We start from the raw sequence: 26103 nt of genomic DNA on the forward strand, positions 1-26103 counted from the left end.
TAAATCTAAATCAAACATATGATGTAGTATATGAGATTAATAGAACGGTGTGAAAATGAAAATAATAGAACATAGATCCAATACATGAACAACACTTCAATCGATATGGAACTTTTGTGTACTAAAAGAAGTTTGACATAATACCATTAGTGTAACTAAAATCCATATCAATAAAACTTAATATCCATATGAGATTTGCTAGACCTTGTCAAACATGAAACTGCCTTTCAACAACTTCAGGGGTAAGTTGATGTCTTCAAATTCATTGGGAGTAGCAGGGTCTATCTTAGTAAAAGACTTTGTGTCACATGCAGCATGTAAAAATTCAAGCATCAAATCCTGCAAAGATCAATTTGTGGAACTTGATTACTAATTACTAATATTTACAAACATGCAGAATTGTGAGAATTAACTAAAGTCTAATTGTCTTTGAATACATGTTCAAGTCCAACATCCTTGTGAAGTTTTAGTTTCTCCTCAAAATTGTGAATTGTGTCATACAAAGAGGTTGTATCTCGGTAGACACAGTAATCGAAAACAATGTTAAGAATTTATTTATGTTAAGGTATATAAACAAACAAATTGTATCTCTATAAAAATGTTTAAAGAAAATTGGTATATTCTACCTTTGCAAGGACATTGCAAGGTTTGCCCTTAAACTCTTTGATGGCATATGAGAATCAACACAAATCTTACTTTAGGTTTTTGTTAGACTCTTTACCGGTCGCATCCCATTCGATGACAAAAAAATTAGCTAATACTTATAACTTAATTGCTTAGGACCCAAGGCTAAAAAAGTAAGTTTGAAACAACACATTCAATTCATTGTTTTAGAAAGGGAATTTAATTGATAATTAATACCTAAAAAATGCAGTTTTAATGAGAATCCCTTGTAACTTAGCAAATGCATCAAAAACCTCAAAGCCCACCTGATGAGGTGAAAAATTTAAATGTTCATCAAACCATGAAAACCCATCCAGGTTGGTGTTGTAAAGGAAACTTGCTATCCAATTAGTTGATTTCTTCAAACAAAACAAAAAATTATGGCCTATATTACTCATTCCAAGTTTCATACACTTCAAAAACACTCAATGAACATTGTGTCTTCAGCAAAAAAATTCACACAAAGCAATTTTTTTCACACAAAGCTAATTTTTTCAACATATGTTGGCATTGTGTCTTCGGCACTCCTCAAGGAACATTGTGAAGTCAAACACTAATAAAGGGTCCATTCATATTCTCCAATTCAGATTTTCCATGCACAATAACAAAACAGTGTTTCGCAGAATAAAAGTGATTTATTAGAATTAAAATATGCTATAGCTGTATTATTTAATGTGTGAGATGAAGTATGTATCTTGACATCAGACAAAGTTTGAGATATTGTTCAAGTATTCAACAAATGACATTTCCAAGTTTCGTAAACTTCAAAAATAGTCATGCTAGATTGCTAGCTCATTAGCTGAAAGAACAAACCTTCATGTTTGCAAAAATCTGTTATATCACGCTGATTTTGCTAAGCAAGAACCTAGAGACGTGAAAGAAAACAAAAATCCCATATTATCAAATAGGATCATGTTTATTATTCTAACCATAACACATCCTCCAATATGTATTACACATGAAATCAATAAAAGAGGAAAAAATGAAAGAAAACAAAATAGCTAATAACATCACCATTCCCAATAATTGAGGAAAGTTTTAATCCTCCACCATCAAATTTATTTTCATATACATGCGTGGACTAAAAAATAAGGAATAAATTAAGCTTGTAAAAAAGTGAGGGACTTGTCATGAGAATATACCTCTTAGAAGAAAATTAACTCTTCCGATTCATTAACTCAAAGGCAAAGAGTAAATCTGTACAAAATATTTCAGCTAACAATAAGTACAAAGACATGGACTTTTCATGAAATTACTTGTAGAAGAATATGAAAGCTAATAAAAATATCAACAATGAAGAAGCTATAATCTAACCAAGCAAGCAAAATGGTTATGCGACAAAAACAATCTTCCAATGTCAAATTAGAAACACATACATTATTCAACACTAAAAAGACATAAATATGTTTACAATATGTGATTAATTTTTCGAACACGGAGAATATTACACCTCTAAAATAATTGTATTAATTTATGAAGATACCTGCATAATAACTTTCATGTGGCATTTCAATTGAACAAATAATCAAACATCTAGTCTTCACACCATGTATCCTTCAAACCTGCAATTGAGAGAAAAAGGAAAATGAAGTTGGTGTATTCATGTAGAAGTAGAATACTGACCTTTAAGCATATCATATAGCATGAAGAAGCATGTCATAAATTGATCTTAAATATTCATTTGACAAAACCATTACCAAAACAAAATCATCAAAACATAATCGTTTCAATTCAAAATGTCCACAGAAAGTCATTAATAAGTTAAAAGGTTCACACCAATGCTATATCATAAATAAAAAATACAGCCAAAACAATTTTAAAAAAATCAAGTTCTTTTGAAACCGTCTTTCACAAACTCTCCTAGTCCAAGCAGAACATAAGAAAATCTATTGGCTACCTATTATACAATATATGACACAAAAGAAACACAATACAAATTAAATCACCACCATTAAGTGAGTTCCAGAACAACACAAACAAACAAAGCTAAACTGATTAAAAAAATTAGAAGAGATCGGAACTTTATAACATATAAGGGTTTTAATCAAGGAAGGCCACTGCTATGGCAATCAAAATAAAAATTACTGACTAAGGAAGGCCCCTGCTCAAAAGCAAAAGACACCATTTCTTTACATCACTACTACCTACAATTCTAAAACGGCGGCTTTGTAGCTTAGTAAATTAAAATTACTCAAATAGATAGATTGGTGGAAGTAAAGAAACTGAAAAAATATAACTTTTAAAAAAACTAAAAGCCAATTTTTCAACTCAACTAAATATATACATGCCCAGAGTAATTTTGTATAAATGAAGAACTGAACAATGCAGAACAATAGGCTTCAAATAGCAGCTTGGCTAAAACCAACACTTACATATTTATATGCCGTTGATATCATAATCTCCTACAAATTAGAAAACATCGAAACAATTATAATTAACAAATGAAGGAAACTCATCACAGTAGCTTAAGTTAGTTTACAAAAATAAATGTAGCGATATACACATAATGAGAAAATGGTCATTGAAAGAGTATTTGAAAAGGAATGAGTATGTTAATGGGATATCGCTGTTTGAAAAGGTCTTTGAAAGAGTCTTTGAAATGCAATTTGTTCTGTTAAGCTCCAAATTTGCTGCTTAATCATTTGACTCTAAATTAGCTAAATAATTTGATGCATCTATTTAGATTGAGTCCACAACGATAATCTCATAAAACCTCTTGTCAAAAAAAAAAGATAATCTCATAAAACCAAGAGTTTTAAGAGGAAACTTTATCATAAACCAATGTATTCTATTCTATCCATTGATATATAATTATGCATTATTAACAAACTATTTGTTAACTCTAGTCCGCTAACTAAAAATTAGAATATGATATCATGATATAGAGTAGTTCATTCAAAAAATTGTGCATTTGAAGAAAATATGACTGTGAGTGGTTTCAAAAATTCCAAATCATGGTTCATCATCAAGATTAAATCAGTTTAATGAACCCTGGAACATGCCTTTGAACATGTTTATCATGCTAAGAATTTCATTAGAAAGGTGTATTTGTATATCATGGAAAATTTAGTAAAAAACTGATTTGTTAACATACAGCCCACAATACACCAAAAACTTTGTAAAATACTTCATGATAATAATCAAAGGAAGAAGAAATTCAAAACAAAACTAATCAAAAAACTTCACCTTTATATGTAGACAACCCATTAAAATTTCTTCGTCAATAATCACACGGAACAACTATTTTCTGTCTACCTTTTTTACTGCATGACAAACATCAAAACAGAAGCAAAATATCATGAAATAAAAACTGAAAATGAACATGGATTTGGAATCAAAAACGAAAATTGATTTTGTAGTTGTTACCTCCGGCGCCGCCGTGTTTCTTCTTCATTCTCTTTCGTCGAACCGGTGGCAGTGAAAAGGGAGAGGAAAGGTCGTTAGCGTAGAGAGAGAAGGAACAGAAAACAAAATCAGGAAAATAATGAAGTGTGAGGGAACATGTGATTCAAATTTGAAATTTGATTTCAAATGGAACTATGAGATTCAATATTGAGAGGGACATGAGGTGAAAAAGTCTTGTAAGGTGCTGATTTTTGCAGAAGGTGGGGGATAATTTGTTTGGTAGGTTCTCATAACTGATATGTTTATTTGGAGTTTGGCTACAATTGTGGATCAAATAGCATCTTTCACTTGTCTTTTAGTGGATTTGAATTTTAAATGAAAAGATTTCCCTCTCATTCCATGAGAGCTAAATTTGGCTAAAAAAGTGATCTTTGAGTTTTTGTGATGTATAGGTGGATAGCTCGAAAATTTGACATTTGTCAAAATGTATCTAAAAAGATCTCTCTAATAGTCTAATATTAAGATGAGTTTGATTGAAAAGTTCGCAAAGAAAGAAAAAATGGGAAAGAAAGCTAGCAATCAAAAAAGAAGTTGATGTTGTGTGTGACACTGAAAATAATTGGGATTGAGTGGGTGGACTGGTGGAAAGTAAGCGTGAAATGAAAGATGAACAAAAAACACAGCAACCCAGAAACGTGAAATGAAAGAGAAGATTAAGGGCAAAAATGGAATTTAGTTAGAATAATAAGGGTAAAACTGAAAATAAAAGTGAGAAGCTATAAGCTATAAGCTCAAACGCTACTTGGAATAGCTTCTGAAAAATAGCTTATAAGCTCATGAAAAAAGCTATAAGCTCATAATAAAAAAAGTGTTACCAAACAGAGCTACTTTTGTCAAACGAGCTTATAAGCTAAAAGCTAGAAGCTAAAAGCTCATTTATGTGGCTTACCAAACAGACCCTACCTGTACGCCAAGATGACACGTGGATGACGCCTAAGTCCTCCGTTCCAAGATACTCTAAGACCCAACAAAAACATATGCAGTTCTTCGTGTTCAATAGTGCATGTGCACAAGTTGGAAGTAAAACCAACAATGAAATCTCCATTATTGTCTCTAATAACACCCCCACAAGTTGTAAGCCCCTGACATAGAAAACAAGTTCTTCACAATTTAGTTTGACGCAACTAATTGATGACGCAACTAATTGAAGGGTAAGTCCAAATAATAAATGGAAAATCGTTGTAACTAGAGGTCATCCTTGAAAAAATCTTATTTGTTATGTAACTTGATAAAATCTCAAATGTGAATTGAGAATCTGAAATGTAACATGGATATGGGATATGTTTTTAGCGCTACATGCGATTCAACCTCTCCTTCCTTCTACCTTACAGTTTAGGGACTAGATTGGTGAAACATTGATAGTTTAAGGACAAAATTACTGGTTTATTCTATCAAATATAATAACTAGTTACATGTGAATGTTGAGTAAGAGAGATAATTGCAAAAATCATGACACTGTTGCCTGTTGGCATATTGCACATCTACATGTCCTACCAGGGTAATTAGGAAATAATTTTTTAATATTTTTTTTTTTTTGATGAAAAAGCCTAGTAGAAGACTCTTGATTAATTTAAAAAATTTAGTGGCATTTAACTAGGATTTTTCTATACTTTTAAAGTTGAATATAAAAATCTTGTGATATTAAAAAAAGTTGTCAATTATAGAAAGAAAATTAAAATGTGATAATTTAATTAGGATTTAAGAATTTTTCAACAGAAAGAAAATTATTGAAGATACTTTTGAAGTTTTCTTTTTTGAATATTTTTCTTGATTTTCTATACTTTTAAAGTTTTTTTTTTTTTGAAGTTTTCACTATATAGAAATTTATTGATATTAAAAAAAACTTACTTTCAATAAAAATGATTTTCTACACCTTTAAAGTTGAATATAGAAATATTGTGATTTTTCAATGATTTTCTTTTAGTAATTGTCTAAAATCATGTTTCTTTTGACCAAGATATGAACTTATAAATTACCCGCTGTTTGCTAAAGAAATTAGCCTTAGCGATTACCCCTATAGTCTTTTTTTTTTTTTAGCAAATTACTCCCATGGTCTAATAATGGACAAGTGATATGTTTTACTGTAAAAAAAGAAATTGACATGACAAATGATATTTCTCCGACAAAAAATTAATTTATTACCGATAAAATTGTGTTTAGGACGCAAAATTTTCATGATTAGAGAAAGAGGAATGATATTTGTACAACCTGACAACCTTTTGACAACTTTCTCTCTTATATTCACATTATACTCTTATTCTCTCTCAATTGTTTTTTACCGATGAAAATAGAGCAAAAAAGGTTTTTTTTTTGAGAGAATAGAGCAAAAAAGGTTATCATATAAATTGTCTAAAATGAGTTGTTCAAATATTATTACAAAATAAGGGAAAAAAAATCTTTGGATTGTACAGTATAAACGCACGTGGCACCACATGTGATTAAGTGTTTCCTTCCTTCCATCTCAAATTAATTAATTAATTCTGCATTCTTCATTTCTTCGCTGTCTTCACTCTCAACAGCCGCGGAGGAGTGCTGCTTGCTTACTTGCCAGCTGCTTCATATATTCTAGAGAGAGAAACTTTTTTCAACTCTCTCTCTCTCTCTCTCTCTCTGTCTCTAAAATGGCCGCCGATGATGAACCAATGCCTACTCGTTGGTCTTTCGAGGTTCGCCAATTTTCCTTTTCCTTTTCTCTCTGTTTCCCGACAAAATTCTCAGATTCCCGAATTTCTATGCTTCGATTCTCTGATTTCATCTAAACTAGTTCAACAATTTGTTAGTGTTAGTTGAACGATTTTCAGGCAATTGGAGCTGTTCTTGTTGCTTTAATCGGTTTTTGCTTTTTTTCTTACTAGCTTTCCGAATTTCTAGGAAATTTTACTTGTTGTTGCTTGTTGATTTTGGTTTATTGATTTGGTTAGATGTGAATTTGAATCTTGATCTGGTGGATTGAATTGTTGATTTATGATGTTAGAGTTTTTAATTATTTGTTTGGATCTTCAGGAGTTCAAAAGGTATTATGATGTTAAGCTTGGTAGAAAGAAACTGCCGGCGGAGAATGGTGTGAATGCTGTTAGCAATGGAAATTCGCCTGGCATTGCATCCAATGGCAATGGCAATTCACACGGCAAAGTAACGTCGGATAGGGCTAATTATGAGCAGTTTCAAAGCCAGGTACCGTGTTTGATATGTCGAGTTCCTTGGTGATTTGGTTGTTACTCTTTTTAAATTTAACTGATTTCGTTTTGTTATGTCGTATTTCTTTATGTTTCAGGGGCAGAATCCGACGCATACAAATGGTTTTGGACCAAACGGTGTTGATGATAAGCCGTAAGATTCTTTGATCCGTTACTTTGTATTATTGGACATTGTGATTGACAAATAATTAGTTTATGTTCTGCTGTGAGGACTGAGGATTAATCGAATAAAAATCTGAGAAAAAAACTATTAGAATACCGCTTGAGTTGTGAATCAAGTTTATGATTCGATACTTAAGTAGCCAGTCAACTATCTATCGAAATAACCATTTCAAGTCGATACATTAAGGTAATTGACCAGTAGTGCTGTACTGTTAGTGTTTATGAGTCGTAAAAGTGTACATACTTTTAGTGCTGATAATGAAAACAAATCTTCCATACAATAATATTTTATTCTATGAGCCTAGCATAACTGATGTGTATGAAACCCATAACCTAGAAATTTTCAGAGAAAACCGATTCGATATGTAACTTGACTTCCTGACCAACTGAAAAACTATTTTAAATATTAAATATATTAGTTTTAAAAAAGTGGCTGGAAACAGCCTCTTGTGTAAAAACAGGGTAAGGTTGCGTACAATACACCAAATGGTGGGACCCCTTCCCGGACCCTGCGTATGCGGGAGCTTCAGTGCACCGGGTTGCCCTTTTTTAGTTTTAAAAAAGTGGCAGATATAGCCAAGTTATTTAGTTTGGATTTTGCCTTAGGTCATGTTTTTTGATAAATGAAACAATTTTGCGGAACCAAAATGCCTGTGGTGTGACTTATACTAATTAGTAAGGAAATGTTAACTATGACTAAAGTTCTTGACGCTCAAAATTTGACAAGCGGGATTGGGCAGTTATAGGATCAAGGAAGTTTTCTATTTTCTTTCATTGCATGTTGAATTGGCCTATTGTCATGTTTACTCTGTTTCTTGTAGGCTTTTACCCCACCTAACGGGAAAGAAAAAGACAATATGATATAGTTGTGCAGTTTAACAGCCATCACTGAAATTGATTCTTTGATCTTTACTCACAAATGTCGCAATTTAATAGTATCATCATCTCATGAGTTCTCCGACTCTTAGGTATGGTATTGAAGATTGAGAATTTGTTTCCAACAAAAGGAAGAACCATAAATATTGTACAGCTGTGCATCTTTAAGATGCGACAACTGAAATTGGTCATTTGATCTTTGTTCACAATTGTAACCATAGGTAGTATCATCCTATGAGTTTTCTGACTATTGAGGAACTATTTGGAAGATAGAATATTTCTTCATTCTCTGAAGTACTGAAAACTATAACAATTACAATTATCTTTAACATTTACAGGCAGAAGTCTTTGCTTCCACCTTTTGAATCTGCAGAAATGCGTACTTTAGCAGAGAGCTTAAGCAGGTAAAGTTTCTCTTCTTTTAGTCTTTTTTTTACACACCCTTGAGACAACTGGCGACTGCAAGGACGTTGTGTGTCGGTCAAGGTTTTCTAATGTCTTTCTATTCGGTTTAAGCTCTATTTTTTTCATGTATGTATTTATCATTTCACATAATACCATTGCCAGGGATATCATTCGCGGGAGTCCAAATGTGAAGTGGGAAAGCATCAAGGGTTTAGAGAATGCCAAACGTTTACTGAAAGAAGCTGTAGTGATGCCGATTAAGTATCCCAAGTAGGTTTCACTAATGAAAGCGTACTATACCTAATATAAATTATTTGAAGTAATTTTTTTTTCTTTCATTTTACATTACTTGATATGTTAATGGCCTCAAGATTTGTTATTTTGCAATTTTGACCACCTCAGTCATTTAGTTTATTTTTTAGAGATTTGTTGCAATCTTGATTTGAAGTAACTAATAATGCGAAAAAGGGCTTAGTTCAGATTTAAGATATTGTCCGGAAATGATTGACTAATATATTTTCTCCACTTGCATATCTGCAAATGAAGATTTACTTGAGATATGACATGAATTATTTTTTTTACTCATAGTGAAGCCTGTCTTTCTCATTTGTCTAGGTACTTTACTGGTCTGTTATCACCATGGAAGGGTATTCTCCTCTTTGGGCCCCCAGGGACTGGAAAGGTTTGTATTGATTTTCCCTTCAGAAATATATATAAGTTGCTTTCTCAGTTTCATACTAAAACCGTAAGAGAATAGTATTTGTATTTTTGTGAATAAAATTACATATTAAAATATAAACTATGTTTAACTTTTCTATTTTCATATTTTGATTATTGTGACTATGACAGGTTCATTTCAAATAAATGAATAACAGTAGATTTTTTTGTTCAAATGTTGCAGACAATGCTTGCAAAGGCAGTTGCAACTGAGTGCAACACTACATTTTTTAATATTTCAGCATCGTCTATTGTCAGCAAATGGCGAGGTATGTGACTAACAACCTTTCCCTCCTATTTTCGCGAGTATTTTTGTTTGCGTAAATTTTAATCTTGGTATGAAACCTGAAAGAGTTCAATGTTTCAAGAAATTTACTTAAATCTCTTGCCCTTGCATCAGAACAGGAATCCAAGATAATTGTTGATAATATCTATTTTTAGAAGAAGATAAAATATATATATATATATATATATATATATAAAGGATGATATGACTAAATATTGTTCTTCAAATACTGTGATGTTACAACTACCATAAATTTTGCAAATTGATCATTTATTCTCTTCATCTGTTTTATTTGCCCAAATATATACAAAAAGGCTTGGACATCATATATCATATCAGAACACTGGTTATTGTCAAGGAGAATAACTTACAGCAGCCCCCTTGATATAGCATAGATAACTTATATTAAAACAATTGGTTGCACGAGTCTCTAGATATTGTTTTCCTGGACCTTTTGTTGTGTTCCACTTTTCTATCACGTCTCATTGTAAACCTATGATATTTGGACAAAAAATGTAGTATGCACTTCATTTTATACGGCACTATTTTTACATTTAATACCCTCACTATTAATCTTTTGGAATGATACAAATTTAGTGCATATGATTTAGATGATGAGAGCTCCTAATTCAATTCTAACCTTTCAAAAACTTTGAATTGAAATTTAATTATGTTGATCTTTTTATACCTCCAAAACTCTGTTCTCATGAAATATGAAATTTTTCTTCGTAGTGAAATCATTTATGGTTAAAGTTTCACTGTCTAAAATCTCCCTCACCCCAAAATATGTTTTCCATTAAGTGCTGAAAACTCATTGCAAAATCATTTTAATTGCTGGCTTCTCTGCCTCCATTTGTTTTGCTCCTCGTTTCTCTTTGTTATACTTTGCAATTTTGCTAACATGTACATTTTTACAAAGGTTTTTTTATTTTTTTTATTTTATGATTGCAGGTGATTCAGAGAAGTTAGTAAAGGTGTTATTTGAGCTTGCAAGGCATCACGCGCCCGCAACAATATTTCTTGACGAAATTGATGCAATCATTAGTCAACGTGGTGAGGGGCGCAGTGAACATGAAGCAAGTAGACGGTTAAAAACTGAACTACTCGTTCAGGTGATGCATGCTTCTGATATATCATTGAGTTACTTGTTGGATTATAATAATGTGGTTATCAGTTTAAAGTTTTTACTATATTTAACTTCTATTGTTAGCTCTACCGCCAATACATAGCAATTGATTTTTCACCTGGGACATCATATTTGGGAACTCTGTTGATTTATTTCTTAGTCTAAACTGACTTTATTGAGCTTATGCTAAATTTGAAAGAGTGTTTTTTGGCATGAGGGGCGGATACAATGGTAATGAGTAGAAAGATCGAACCTCTGACCTCACACTTATTGAGCTTATGCTAAATTTGAAAGAGTGTTTTTTGGCATGAGGGGTGGATACAATGGTAATGAGTAGAAAGATCGAACCTCTGACCTCACACTTACTTTGAAAGTTATCGCCTTTATAAGACTCCTTTTTATTTCACGTCTCCCACCCTCCCTTATGTCAGATTAGTGTTATATGTGTTGGGGACAAATGTCACTGCCGAGTATGATGAGGAAATTTATTGAATAAACATGTTGTTGATCATAAATTGCCCCCGTGAACCAGCAACTATAACGGAGTCAGATAAAAAACAATAAAAGGTACTTTACAATTTAAGAAACCCACTGCTAGTCTAAATGTAATACCACATTCTCATCGTAAATAGACAGTAATGATAATCGTTGGAATTGTAAAAATTTCAGAATTCTATTTTTTCATTTTCTTCCCATCTTACTTTACACATAATCCAGCATTTCTTCTAGTACCCTTCAGTATGGAGGAAGGTCCATAAGCTTCTGATACATAATTTGAACAGTGAACAAAGATTAAAGATAGATTATGTCTCAGAAATATCCAAATAAATAATTAAAACTTAGCTTTTGCAGAATCATGAGTGACGTTGTCCATTAGTTAATTAAGTTTCCTGGGTGGTTGGCGTTTGGAACTGTGAACGTTTTTTCTTTTTACTTCAGTTTGTGCCTTCTGCAAATTCAGTCTCGAAGTAAATATGAATTATTACAATACAATGAAGCTGCATATATATATTTTGCGTCTGCCATGCTTTTTCCGATGTTAATCATTTAGATTAGATTGCAGATGGATGGTTTAGCACGGACAGATGAACTTGTTTTTGTTTTGGCGGCAACAAATCTTCCCTGGGAATTGGATGCAGCTATGCTTAGACGTCTTGAGAAGCGAGTATCCTTCCAGTTTAAATTTTTACTTGATGTTCATGATAATTGAATTGACCAAATTGTTCTAGTCTTCTAAATGACATTTTACTTCATGGAATTTGAAACTGGTCTTGTGGAAGAAACATGTATTATCTGTTAGGTTTCCTTCTTTTTTTTTGGGGAGCATGGAGTAAATTAGTAAGCATGTTTAATCACCTCATTACTTATGCTTTCTAGAGTACTGTCATTATAACGTTTTATTCCTTACAAACGAACCCGGTGTTCTTTCTAGTTTTCTTGGTAAGTTGTCAAAATATCAGTAATTGTTGTTTTGGTGTTAGATTTAATTTGCATTGGAAGTAGGCATGCTTACAGTTGCGTATAAACACAGTATGCATCACCATCACAAAAAAGAACACAGTATGCATTAAGCTCATTGTACCCTTATTTATTTATTTATTCAAGAATATTTGGGACATACCAAATGTTACTATCTATTAGATCTGTTTTGTGAGATAAAAATGTTGCCACGTAATTTTTACCCTCTTTGATCAGCAAATTGATGCTTATTGTCTTTTACTACGTTGAGGATAGATCATAGTTCAGTGCTTATTTCATTGATGTTCGACAAGCAATCTGATGTTGCATTTGAATGCTCCACTGATTCTTTTTAATGGTTGTCCCTTGACCATAAATAAAAGATCCTTGTACCGCTTCCAGAACCAGAAGCAAGAAGAGCAATGTTTGAGGAACTCCTTCCTCTGCAGCCAGATGAGGAACCGATGCCCTATGATTTACTGGTGGACCGGACAGAAGGATACTCAGGCTCGGATATCCGCCTACTTTGTAAAGAAACGGCAATGCAGCCATTGAGACGCTTAATGACACAACTTGAACAAGAACCAGATGTGGTGCCCGAAGAAGGTATACCGCTTACAAAATCTAGCCTCAATATGTATCCATGATGTGTGTCTGCACAGGAACACTTATATCTGTTCCTTTTAAGTTTACTTTTCAAATATGAGCATTTTTCATGAAATTTGAACATTGTTTGTTATTTTCGTAAAGTTAATTTTACTCCCCGTGAATTATAAGTAATTATTATGTGCAGAGTTGCCAAAAGTTGGGCCAGTCGTGCCTCAAGATGTAGAGGCAGCTTTAAGGAATACACGGCCATCTGCTCATCTCCTTGCCCACAAATACGACACGTTTAATGCCGATTATGGTAGTCAAATACTTCAATGAAATGATGTAATTGTTATTGTTAGGTGATCTATGATTTGGGGTCATAAAATTGTTGCGGTGCAACTAGGAAAAATAAAATAGTATTATTTTGGGTACAGTGATGTTTGTAGATTTTCATGACATGTTAATCACATTCTTCTATGTGAGTGATCATATCACTTGAACGTTTTTCAAATGGTTGTGATATTTTACATTCCTTAGTTTATTCTTCTGCAGCAGAGCAGTAATATTATAATCTGTATGCACAATTAATCAAAAAAATTCCAAATATTTGAAAATGTCAACAAGTCGAGTTGAATCTTTGATTGTGAAGCAGGCTTGGCTTTTACATCAGGTACAGGCATTTCTATTTTCTAACAGATTGTAGACATTCTAAAGGATTACACCACCAATCATATATTTGCAAATCATAACACATTTCCCCCATTCTATTTAATTAACCACCCCGAAGACGTTGTCTTGTCACAAGATTAGATGAGTAAATTATGTTATAGTGATACATGGACTGAATTAATCAAGCACAATTGAACAAGGAGATATATTTTCCAAATTTTACAATGTGAAACAAATTAATTAAGGGAGTACTACAACAAAGGATAAGTTGAACAATTTTAAATTAATCAATACAATAAACAAATATACACTAGCTAGCTGATTCATTCTCCTTGATTCAGTCAGCAAACCACCTTAATTCTTATACATCAATCTGCAAACATAAAAATTTAAAATAAGAAAAATTAACATTGCATAGTTTAATGAAGGAAATTCAATTATTAGATAGAATTTGAAATTTTCTAAATTTAACTTCGACAAAATACTTAAAATCAACTTATTTTAAAAATTCTCTAAATTTATCATTTAAACAATGAATGTTACATAAAATAATTTTATTTACTCTTAGACACCTTTTCTTATTTCAACTTTAGAAATTGGTCTTTATAATTTTCTCTAATGTTGCAAATGGATCCCTAAATTTTTAAAATTTTGTACATTGATCCCTAAAATTTCAAGAAGTTGCGCACAAATTGATCTCCATTTTTCAAAATTTTCAAATTGATCCATAAGTTTTACAAATTGGGCCCTATATTTCCAAATTTTGGAATAGTCTCAAATTTATTTATAACAAAATTAATAGATATAACCAACAAATTTTAAGAATGAAGAAAGAATTTTATAACTCTATCTAAACAAAAGAGTTTTAAAATAAAGGAAATTCAATTGAAGCATTTGAATTACCTAATTCTAATTTCCTTAGAATTTTCAACTACCCCATCCAAATACATTCCAAGCAAAAAATATTATCTTTATTTATTTATGTTTGTAATTAAAGAGAGCAAAACCAAAAAAAAAAGAGTAAATGTTATCTTTATTAATTTGAGTAAAAGGGTACCACAATAATATAAATAAGCATGCACCTGTATGAAATAACACAAATGGTATGTAATCACTTCTTTTTTGCAAAAATTTGTTGCATAGTTGGAAATTTAGTCCCAGTTGTTGAAGGTTTGGATGTTTGGGGAGGTGGCCTTGTGGTAAAGATAAGAACGTTCTGAATGCTTAAATCTTTGGAACTCATTTTGGCTTCTAGCTAGCAGTTTCGAATTGGTATTGGTGGTGTTGTTGATTTTTTGTATTGATCACAAACACTTAATTTTGATGAAACATAGCAATGAAATTGTGTAGTATTTATAGGGACATTGGCTTCAACATACAATGCATGGAACTTACCAATTAATTGATGGTAATATACATAGAAATTTCTGTTATTATTTTTCTTAATTCTTTCACATTTAATTCAATGTTCTTCTACAAATTAAATTTGAAACCGCAAGGTGTGTGCAACATAATATGTAAATATATGTAGCTTGTAGCTCAAGGATATATCCGCGGTGAATGGAGACCTATGTCCCTACATTGCCATTTTTGTTGACAATGATGGCCTACATTGACATTTAATTAATTAATTGACGTGTTAATATATATATATATATATATATATATATATATATATATATATATATATATATATGTAATCCAAAAAAGTTAGTACTCTGAAATTGTGAAGAAAATTACTCTCATTGTCAAATATTGAACTTTGAATACGCGCCATAACGACCATATTAGGCCCTCAATTGGTGTGTTTGCCTTTTCTTTTTTTTCTTAGGTCCATGGTATGTTTGCCTTTATATCCCTCCTTATTTTTTTATTTTTCATTTTGTTAATTTTTTTATTAGAATTATTTTTTCTTTCCAAATTAGTAGAATACATTGTAACCAAAACAGTTAGTAGAATACGTTGAAAACAACACGAGCTCCACATCATTAAAACTGAAAAAGACGAAATTTACGAGCAAACTCAAAATATTCAATTAAGTAGTATAAAATGACAGAATGTTTTAAAATGTGCAAAATCAAAGTAATTAAAATAGATGTCTTCAGGTTTGTAGTGTTGATGCTCAAATCATTCATCAAATATGTAATAATCAAAGTTGATTTGTCAATATAAATCAAACAAACACGACAATTAGACAAAAAACGATTAACTAAACCTCACATCTAAAGAACCACGGAAAAATACTAGAGAAAAATAATATCATCCCTTTTAATTAAGTTTTCCCATTTAATCTTTTCACGCAAAAGGCCAAGTCATGTGCAACGGCTAGACCGTGTGGCACTCAACAAGTGTTCCTTCCCATTCAACTTCTTTTAAAGACGAAAATATTAACACATAATAATACATATACATTATTTTTCATTTCACTCAATTTAACAAAACTTCATCACATTTATTTTCTTCTTTTTACCTAAACATAATTATATCCATACATAATAATATTCATACATTTCATTTCTAGTCAAAATAATGTTCATTACATTCAAAAAAAGCATAAAAATGTATTGCTAGCTCCTTAAATAATAATGTTCCTTGCTTCAACAAAAGTATAAACAAAGTTTTAGATTTTTTTTACAAGGCTAAGTTTTATATTTAACTTGGGATATTTGAGTAATTTTCCTAATTTATTATGTAAGGATACCTGCGGGCACGGGCATCATTAAAACTGCATCAGGATCCATTAAGTAACATATAATTGAAATATCAATTTATTATATTTGTGGATATTTGTAAAGCTATATGTCATATGCTTGTGACAGCTTTTATTCGCGAATATGGGTATTTTTTATCATGCCTACTCTAGACTCACAGCTTCAACCATTGGAATAGATTGTAGTAGTACTTATCCTTAATTCGAGATCTAGTTACACTAAAGCATCTCAATTCTCTGAATATGTTTTGCAGGAAAATAGAATCTCTCTATTTTTCTCAATTGTCACATCTTAACTATCAAATTCAGTCACCTACTTTCTATATAATTTTACATCTCATATTTGATGGTTAAGATGTTATAATTGAAATTTTTGAAAGAATTATTTCCCATGGAGATGAAATATTTGTCCTCTCACTCACAAATCCCACATATTTTTGCTATCTGAGAGACATGTGAGACGTATTCAACTTATTTGTCTAAATCAAACTGTGGTGTTATTTAAAAAACAAAATTAATAACCCAAAAATTAAAGGTCTTTTTTAAGTATAATTAAATTTTAAGAGATTAATAAAAAAAATTGAGGTGTTCCTTCAAAAAAAACAAAATTGAGGTGTTTTAAGTCTAAAATGAAGGTTTTGGTAGCGTTTTAGTTGGCTAAGTAAAATTAGAGGCATTTAAAAAAAAGATTTAGGTTTTAGTTTTGCTTAACGTGCTTTGGTTTTACTCGCATGCTTCCTTCAAAACCAAAAATGATATGTAAGGTTAGAAAATTTAATGGAAGAGAATAGTCATTATCAAGTTTTCCATTTGTTTAATTTTAAATTAAAACTATTGTTAGAGTTGTTATTATCTTCTAATTTGTCGATTTTTGTTTCGATTGGATACAACTATGTCTATATATCTTAACAACACTGGGTGATGTAAATTAGCCTATTGCATCTACCTCGAATAAAATTCATCCAGTTTATCAGAAGTGCAGTCCTTCTTCAGTTTCAACAAATTGATAAAGGGGGCCTCAATATGCCTGAGAAAAAACAGATTTTCAATTAAGTGATGCAAGATTTGTTCAACCTTCAATCCCCATGCTTTGACTGTCACTATGACTATTGGAATATGTTAACAGATTCTTGGGATTTAAAGAGTACTAGGAACTGATCATATTAGGCTATGCCTGTAAGCCATGAGGAGATATCATCAAGAGTTACCTATTTCATGCAATTAATGAGACAATTATTGAGTTGGTTCTAGAGAAAGGCACGTCAAAACAAATTTGGGGTTCAATGAACAACAAAAAATATGAATGTGATGCAAGTGTTGTTAAGAGTGTGTCTTCACAAAATATTGGCCGACACAAACGAGTGTCTTCACAAAGTCCAATTTTTTTGTCAGCGTGTCTTGTATGTATGGCATGGTAAGAGAGTGTCCAAACGCGCCATAGTATCCCTGCATGGCAACTCTCTTTTGCCTGACATAGCTGACTTTTGATTTATTTATTTTTTTCAATTAATAGGTGAAAAAGAATATCACAACAGCTATTTTATTAATAAATGATATTGGTGAGACCCATTTTAAAGTTTTAGAAGAGTGGTATGAATATTTAAAAAATGTAGTTGAGTGATTAAAATAATTTAGAAGTGTAAAGTAATATAATATTGAGTTAGGTCCATATATACCACCAATGTGGGTGGCATGGATGTGGATTCTCTAGGAGGTTGAATTCAAGTTAAAAGGTCACTGATGATTTTGCCAAGGTTGTGCTTGTTGCTAATAGATAAAATGAGAGCACAAGGGGAGAACATGTGAGATGTGAAGTTTAGAAAAACCTCAAATCCTTGAATACCAAATTAAACCCCATTCCTGACTCATTTGATAATCTGCAAATCTCTTAAACTATAATCACCTAAATTTTGAAAAATAATAGAAAAGTGTCATCAGAAGGAAGAATTGGAGATTCAGGTCCGAGTAAATGTGGCTTGAGCAATCGGGGAAGACGGAGAGTATGAGTATCTTAGTATGAACAAAGTAAATAAAGAGATCATGTTGATGTTTTGCGTGGAGATGTATGAAGCAGTGTAAAAAGATGTTTGGATCCTTAAGACTGGAAGCTCTACAAACATGCGTGGAGACAAAAGCATGTTATAACAGAAGTCTACTGTGCTAGACTTGATGCACAATCTATGTCTAGCCTAGGAAATAAAGGTTTGGGTGGAGTATGCAAGGTTCATCCTAAAAGGGGTTTGATCATTTAAACCACCAAGATTGCAAACTAAATTACTTATTCTTTCGGCAAAAACACAAGGAAATAAGGCAAAATGCTTTCGTGCACAGGCACTGCACATCTCTCTCATTGCAGATTCAGCCACCTCTGTTAAAAGCGACCTGAGAACTTTTCACATCAAGAAAATTATACAACACTACATGAGCCTAATGACTCAACGCATAACAAAACAAGTCATTCAGCCAATTTTTCAGAATTATGTTCAGTCACTAACAAATCGATCATACCATATTGAAATACAGCTACAATTGTGTAGAAAGGAGTAACAGCACGAATACAGATGGAAAAGCACCTTAGACCCAAACACTCAACCTATATTTCACACTAAACTGAGTTCAATTACATTAAGGGGCCTGTGCTGACTGTTCTGGCATATCATCTTCGTCATGGTAAATGTTCTCTGCCATCTGCCATATTTGAAGTATGTTGTCTTCAGCCACACTAGCAACAACCCAATCTTCACATGGGTTCCATGAGAAGTCAGATATTTTGCTTGTATGACCACCATGAATAAAAAGCAATTCTGGTGGACCATCTTCAGCATCCTCTGGTGACTGCTCTTCGTCGATCCTACATAAAAGAGTGAACAACATTGTCATCGCAAATATATCTTACATATATGACTTCTTAATATATGAATCAAATAATGGTATTTTTTAGTAGTTCGTTTTCATCAGAAAATCAACCCACGATAGACATTTTAACTTGAAACATTTGAGGGTTGGATAGCTCAACTGGTTTGAGCTACGGGATAACGAGGTATTGGGTTCAAACCCGGACGAAGGAGTAAATATTAATCCAACAACTAACTTCTAACATTTGGCATTAAAAAAGAATAAAATTGTAACACTCAAGCTGTGCATTACAAGTACCGAAGCCCATATATTATATACAAACAAATGAATCAACAGAAGCATGCAATTGGAACCCCATATACAACAAAAGTCAGTGCTACATCAAAGTCCAAAGATCAGGGGACATGGGTGTCGACAACTGATTTGATATCAATGTTCACATGATAATGATTATGTCCATTACTCCATTAGTCTCATTACAGAACTTAATATAACTCAAGAAAGGCAGAATTTGCTGTCCACTTAATTCGCTAAAAAGAGTGGAACTTTAATTCACCCATGAGGTTAAAAAATTGACAATTGAGAGGTAAGAGAAACTTTAATCCAGTGGAAGGACCGGCTTTTAAGTTTATTATTTATAAACATCGCTAATGAATCACAACATACCAAAACTCGGTAAACATTTCAGGGAAACAGATAAAAAATACACTAAAAAGTCCAGATATGGTGATGCTTTCATTAAGCAATACCTGCTAAGATCCCACACCATCAGTCTCCTACCAAGACAACAAGAAGCCAAGACAGTCTCATTCTTTGGGTTCCAGCCAACCTGGAAAACCTCCTCCCTGTTAACCCGAAAACAACAATCTAGATCAATATCTGTTAAATATAATTACATCTAGAATAAATATAGAAAAATCTACGGAGAATGTTACTTATGGCAATCAAAGGTGTGAAGAACATTGCCAATCTTGCGCAGATCCCACAATTTCACTGTTTTGTCCGTAGAACCAGTAGCAACTATCCATTCATTGAAGGGATTGAAAGCCAAGCAGTTAACCTAACAAAATCCAATGTCATTATATAAAGAAAAGTGTTATTAGAAGTGATATATATATTGAGAACAATATCAGCATTGTGAAAACTCTAGAACACTGCTAAAAGAAAAAGTCGAATTAGAGCACAACAGATAAGACATTATAAGAAGCTAACAGATTGAAAATCTGAGTAAAGACAGGAAATTCTATCAGCAAGGAAAATATGAGAAGCCAGATATGTGAAATATAGCCACTGTACAACTGCAGAGTGGAGTCATGGCCAGTTCTCAAATATTGACGATGACTGAAAATTTATGCATTATCCGTGTTTAGTTTTCAATTATCACCCACCCCGAATGAAGTCTTTCAACACAATGTTGAACCTTTCGGTCTAATATCACTATGTTTTGATGGGTTGGGTCAAACATTCTCATAAACTCATAAATTTCAAAAGATATAATGAAGATTGAACAGTAATAAATTGATAATTTTAGAATAATCACAAAATATAAGTCAATGTTTCAAATTCCCTCTTACAACAGCACATCATAATTCATATCTAAACAACAACAACCAATATTTTTCTATCCAACTCATTAATCTCAAGATTTTTCTTCAATAGTTTTTTATGCTTTTTATAGGCCTTCTTCTACCTCTAGTAATTCTCCTCCATCTGATCTATTGTCCTTACGACGGAATACACATGTCTTCTTTCTACATACCCAAACCACCTAAGCCTGGTTTCCACTATCTTTTCTACTATAGGTGCTACCCCAGCTCTCTCTCAAATGTTGTCATTTCCAATCCTATCTTGTCTAGTGTACCACACATCCAACACAACATCCCTATCTCCGCCACGCTTAATTTATTTTCATATTGGTTCTTAGAGTTGTCCAATGAAATTTTCCCATCAACTTGAGCAGTACTTTCGAATCGCATAAAATACTTGAGGCCCTATTCCATTTCAACCACCCAGCTTGAATGGTGCGTGTTTAACTTCCCTGTATCTGTCCACTTAACATGGTATCCCCATGCCATGCTCATTTTGACAGATTCACCAATCCCTCACACTAATTTCCACAAAATAGTTGTTACTTTCAAGCCACAAACAATTGTCTAGATTAAATCTATTTTTACACAAATCAGAGAATATGCAACAAAAACTCACATCAAACAAATGCATATTCCCACAGAACCAAACCCTGAACTAATTATACTTGCTTGAAAACCCAAATGTAAAAGAGCTTATTATCCAAAACAAACTCCTAGGCCCTCCTACATTTGCATTGCATAAAGCATCGGAGGCCCGGCTCCATTTCAACCACCCAGTTTGAATGGTGCATGTTATACTTCGCCATATCTTTCCACCTAGCGCGTTATCCCCAGGCCATGCTCATTTTGACAGATTCACCAATCCCTCACACTAATTTCCACAAAATAGGTTGCTACTTTCAAGCCAAAAACAATTGTCTAGATTAAATCTATTTTAACACAAATCAGAGAATATGCAACAAAAACTCATATTCTCACAAAACCAAACCCTAAACTAATTATACTTCCTTAAAAAAACCAAATGTAAAAAGAGCTTATAAACAAAACAAATTCCTAGATTTAAATATAGATAAAACAACACACCTCGCTTGAATGAGCAATGCAAGACTGAACAGGCTTAGTAACAGACGGTGTTCTCAGATCCCATACAAGCAAATACTGATCATCCCCAACAGAACCAAACAAATACTCATGCCTCAAATGCCAAGCCACATCTTCCACAACACCTTCATGAACCTAAACAAACAAAAACCACACAAAATCACCAACAATCCAGCGAAAACAACGAAAAAATAAGTGGAAAAGGCAATAAGAATACCTTAAAAATCTGATGAGCATCAAGAGACTTATTCTTAGGAGTACCATTAATATCCCACAAACAAATCTGAGCATCATCAGAACCACTAAGCAAATGTCCTTGTTTAAACTTACTCCAAGACAAACCATAACCTTCAGTATTATGTCCTCTTAACCTCAAATCAGGGTTACAACTTCCATCAATTGGAGGCTTAGAAGGATGTTTACTATAATCAAACACATAAACCTCAGCACTAACCGTCTTAGTAGCAATCACAAAACTATTCTGAGGCATATACCTCGCTCTATTAACCTCACCATCATGATTAATCTGTTGAATTATCTGAACCTTCCCATTCGCACAACCAAACCCTCCAACTTCAGGACGATCGTCATCGTAATGACGAGCGTCGTTTTCGGAGTCGTCGAGAGGGAGTTGAACCTGTGCGAGCATGAGGTAATTGGGTTCGTTTTCGGAAGTGTGGGTCCCGAGGATGAGTTTTTGGACGGAGTAGTCTTTTCCGGCGGGTTCAGTGCGATCTGGAAGCCATTCGACGGTGAGAGATGGCCATTCGAGAGCGTGAGTGATGACGAGATCGTAGAGGAAGGGACTGTTTTTCTTCCAGATTTTGTATTCTTCGTTGATTATTCGTTCTTCTATTTCGCCTCTCATTTCTTCGTCTTCTTTCCCCATCCACTTTCAAAACCCTAGCTCTCTCAAATGTGATGTTGTTTTTTCGAGGGAGAAATATAAACACTCACTCACTCACTCGCTAACCCCCTTCTCTATCCCACTACTTCCTCACCTCTTCACTTTTCCCCTTTTCCATATATTCATTAATTTATTAATTAAAATTAAATTATCATTATATATTGATGATGCTTAGAAGAAGAAAAAAAATGGATGCTCAAATTTTTTGTGAATAAAAATCCACGTCTTCGAGGACTCACTAGAGTTAGGCTATGTCTCAAGGATTAGTGAACACTAATAAGGGTATTTATATTGATGAATGATATTTTGACATCCAATTTTCAACAACTTTTTAGGGACAACCTTTTTCCTCCTTTCTTATTGGACAATAACAATAGAAGGAGAAAAAGGAAGAAAGAGAATAAAGATATGATGAGAGTATGAAAGAGAGTTGTCACAAAAGTTGTTGAAAATTGGTTGTCAAAATATCATTCCTCATTTATATTTGGTCAAAAAAAATAAGGGTATTTATATATCATTTATCAAAGATTTGGTTCTCACTCTATAATTAAAAATTCAACTCGCGATCTTACGAAAAAATCAACTTCTTACTAACTGAGTCAATCTTTATTGACAACTTTTTTGTAACATGGGAGGAAAATATTGTTTCAAATTTTATATTTTGTACTTATGTATGCGTGCTCAAATAATTTTATTTGGGTCTCTGTCAAAGTAAGACTTAGGCAAAGATGTTATCCATACATTTAATTTAACGTCATGCTTATACCTTCTAATTTTATTTTTTTTAATAAATCAATTTAAACTTATGTACACCATCCGGTCACTATTATAAGCGGAATTCCATCTTTTAGATTGATTCGATAAATGATGTATGTGATATATATTATAGACCACATACATCATTTATTAAATAACTTTAAAATGTGGATTTTTGCTAATAATAATGACATGAGGTTGTATGTGTATGCCTTACACACAGGCATGGCAACAAAACCCATACCCGCGGTTACCCGCCCAAACCAAACCCAATTTGATGGGTTTTCTCCGTTTTGACCGGGTTTGGGTATGGGTATGGGTTTTCCCCGATTTCAAATTACGGGTATGAGACGGGTAACGGGTATATAGGTACCCACCCCGAACCCATACCCAAACCCGTCCCAAATGTAAAAAATTACTTTATGTGATATGTCATGTTAGTTTGTTTGATAATTGTTATGTTAATAAAAACTACGATTGATATTTAAAGGATCAACTAAATCATTTCATCTAACAAATATTAAAGTGAGTGTATTGTTAGATAATGTATTACAACGTTGCTTTTTGGATGCAAAAAAACTTCTATTTTTTATTAAAAAAAATTATTCAATTCGGGGACGGAGATGGGGCGGGGATACCCGAACCCGTCGGGGACGGGGATGGGATTCAATTTCTCATCCCCGTTGGGTATGGGTAGGGTAACGGGTAAATATACGAGAATCGGGTATGGGGACGGGGAAGGTAAAACCCGTCCCCACCCCGCCCCATTGCCATGCCTACTTACACATTAAGAAACATGGTTTCCTATTTGTAAAATCCATCGACTAATACCATCCATAATGGTATGTGTTTTGCCTATTTAGCAAACACATTAAATAGCCCCCATGTGATGTACGCCATTTGGTTACTATTATAAACAAAAATCTATATTTTACATCCATTCAATTGATGATGTATACAATCTTTATTATAGACCACATGCATCATTTAATGAATGAATCTAAAATGTTGATTTTTGCTAATAATAGTAACTGGAGGGTGTATAATATATGAGGAGAAGGATGGATATGGAAACACCCTCTATCTCTCTCTCTTCATTTTTCACGAGTCTCGTTTAATAAATCTTAATAAAATACACTCTCCGATCACTATTATAAGCAAAAATCAACATTTTATATTCATTCATTAAATGATGTATGTGGTCTATAATAAAGACTATATACATCACTAATTGAATGAATCTAGAATTTATATACTTTTGCTAATAATAGTGATTGGAGGATGTATATTTTTTTTTTTTTGAAATGTAATGATATAGAATTATTTGTGGTACATATTTAATAATTTCTTTTGATTGATGTGTTAGGTTGGAGGAAATTGGTGCTTACCAAATATTATGATTTATAAGTGATGTGAACATAAGGGAGTAGGCTTTAATGTAATTCATTCATGCATTTTTTTAGTTTTATCATTCTGCATTTTTTCGTCGTTTATTATATGGCATGGATTTTAGAATGTGAATTTAGGCTTAATGTAAATCATGCATGTTTATTTCTCTGTCATTTACTTTATTACACAGACCATAGAATGTATCATAGGTCAATGTAAATAATAAATAAAAAGTGTGTGTGTGTGTGCGTGTGTGCGTGTGTGTGTGTCTTTATGCTCCTAGTTTAGGTTAAAGGTTCTTGCAGTGATCCAACGTCACTACAAGATACCTACGTTTTATTTTCTTGCACCGTTAATTTCAATTCTAGTTTAATCGTTATTCAAAAAACAACAAAAACATGCAAATAGTTCAAAAACCACAAAAAATATTTTTATAATTAAACCTTGATCCCAAATCAAGTGATCCTCTTTTTTATTTTATTTTCTTAATCAAACATTAATCAATTTAATTCCATTTTGAGTCTCTTTTCGTTTACTATAAAAAATACAAACAAGCTTGTTTTGCCACCCGACTTTTCATTTTAAAACCTTTTTCAAACTAATAAAAAACACAAAAACAAATCAAACGTCATTTTCAACCCCGAACTACGAGGTTTTGATCCCTCACGGGCACGTAGGCAAAGAACACTCGTCCTTCCAAATCATAAAAAATGTAAATAAAATTAGTCTTTATTTTTCATCACTTTAAATTCCATTTCTTTTAAAGCAAGCAAGTTTATAGCACATTAATTAAATGAAACCAAGAGGTTCCCGTAGGATACCTTCCCTTTATGTAACTAACCCCCGAACCCTAAATCTTTCAAAATATGGGGTAGTTTGAACCTTTTTTCACCTTTTCTTAAAAAAAATTAAATGTTCAGTCGTGAAATAATTAGTGAGTCAAATGTTAATCAAATGGCCTTGATCTCCAAAAAATGACGCGGCAGCGACAATGGAGAGATACATGTAAGATATTTTATTTTTCAACAAAAAAACTTACTAAAAAAAGACTACATCACACGTAAATTATAATAATATTAATAACAAAAAAACAAACATACAATGCAAACAACTAAATATTTCAAGTTGTCGATTATGATTATATACTTTCAACAACAGCAAAACTTTTGTAAAGTTAGAGATTTTAATTGCTCTTTCATGTGGAGGTGGTTGCTCTATGTCGTCATCAGTGATATCAGTG

The 26103-nt window shown here is 32.6% G+C and overlaps 2 protein-coding genes and 2 long non-coding RNA genes across 4 annotated transcripts; 1 reads left to right on the top strand and 3 right to left on the bottom strand.

Annotated features, from left to right (window-relative positions):
• LOC146932868 (uncharacterized) lies at positions 1-4156 on the bottom strand. The gene is made up of 6 exons (XR_015008070.1): positions 4030-4156; positions 3850-3926; positions 3036-3065; positions 2147-2225; positions 1806-1860; positions 1-339 (listed from the first exon to the last, which is right to left on the bottom strand). It is a non-coding gene; the product is annotated as an uncharacterized LOC146932868 (long non-coding RNA).
• A 2411-nt stretch (positions 4157-6567) lies between these two features.
• CCP1 (P-loop containing nucleoside triphosphate hydrolases superfamily protein) lies at positions 6568-13397 on the top strand. Its single transcript, XM_085704568.1, has 11 exons — positions 6568-6734; positions 7072-7242; positions 7343-7398; positions 8642-8707; positions 8871-8978; positions 9324-9390; positions 9610-9694; positions 10663-10823; positions 11901-12002; positions 12679-12901; positions 13089-13397. The coding sequence occupies exons 1-11, from the start codon at positions 6690-6692 to the stop codon at positions 13220-13222; spliced, it is 1218 nt and encodes a 405-aa protein (XP_085560694.1). The 5' UTR covers positions 6568-6689; the 3' UTR covers positions 13223-13397.
• Positions 13398-13763: 366 nt separating this feature from the next.
• LOC146932870 (uncharacterized) lies at positions 13764-14881 on the bottom strand. The gene is made up of 2 exons (XR_015007278.1): positions 14638-14881; positions 13764-13928 (listed from the first exon to the last, which is right to left on the bottom strand). It is a non-coding gene; the product is annotated as an uncharacterized LOC146932870 (long non-coding RNA).
• A 3827-nt stretch (positions 14882-18708) lies between these two features.
• MSI1 (Transducin/WD40 repeat-like superfamily protein) lies at positions 18709-22731 on the bottom strand. The gene is made up of 5 exons (XM_085704569.1): positions 22029-22731; positions 21794-21946; positions 20057-20181; positions 19871-19966; positions 18709-19116 (listed from the first exon to the last, which is right to left on the bottom strand). Exons 1-5 carry the CDS (start codon positions 22698-22700, stop codon positions 18891-18893), a joined length of 1272 nt encoding a protein of 423 aa, XP_085560695.1. The 5' UTR covers positions 22701-22731; the 3' UTR covers positions 18709-18890.
• Between the last annotated feature and the right edge of the window lie 3372 nt (positions 22732-26103).

The sequence above is a fragment of the Medicago sativa genome, chromosome 4, assembly GCF_051527215.1.
Source record: "Medicago sativa cultivar Bolivia chromosome 4, Bolivia_mono, whole genome shotgun sequence".
Classification (NCBI taxonomy): Eukaryota; Viridiplantae; Streptophyta; class Magnoliopsida; order Fabales; family Fabaceae; genus Medicago; species Medicago sativa.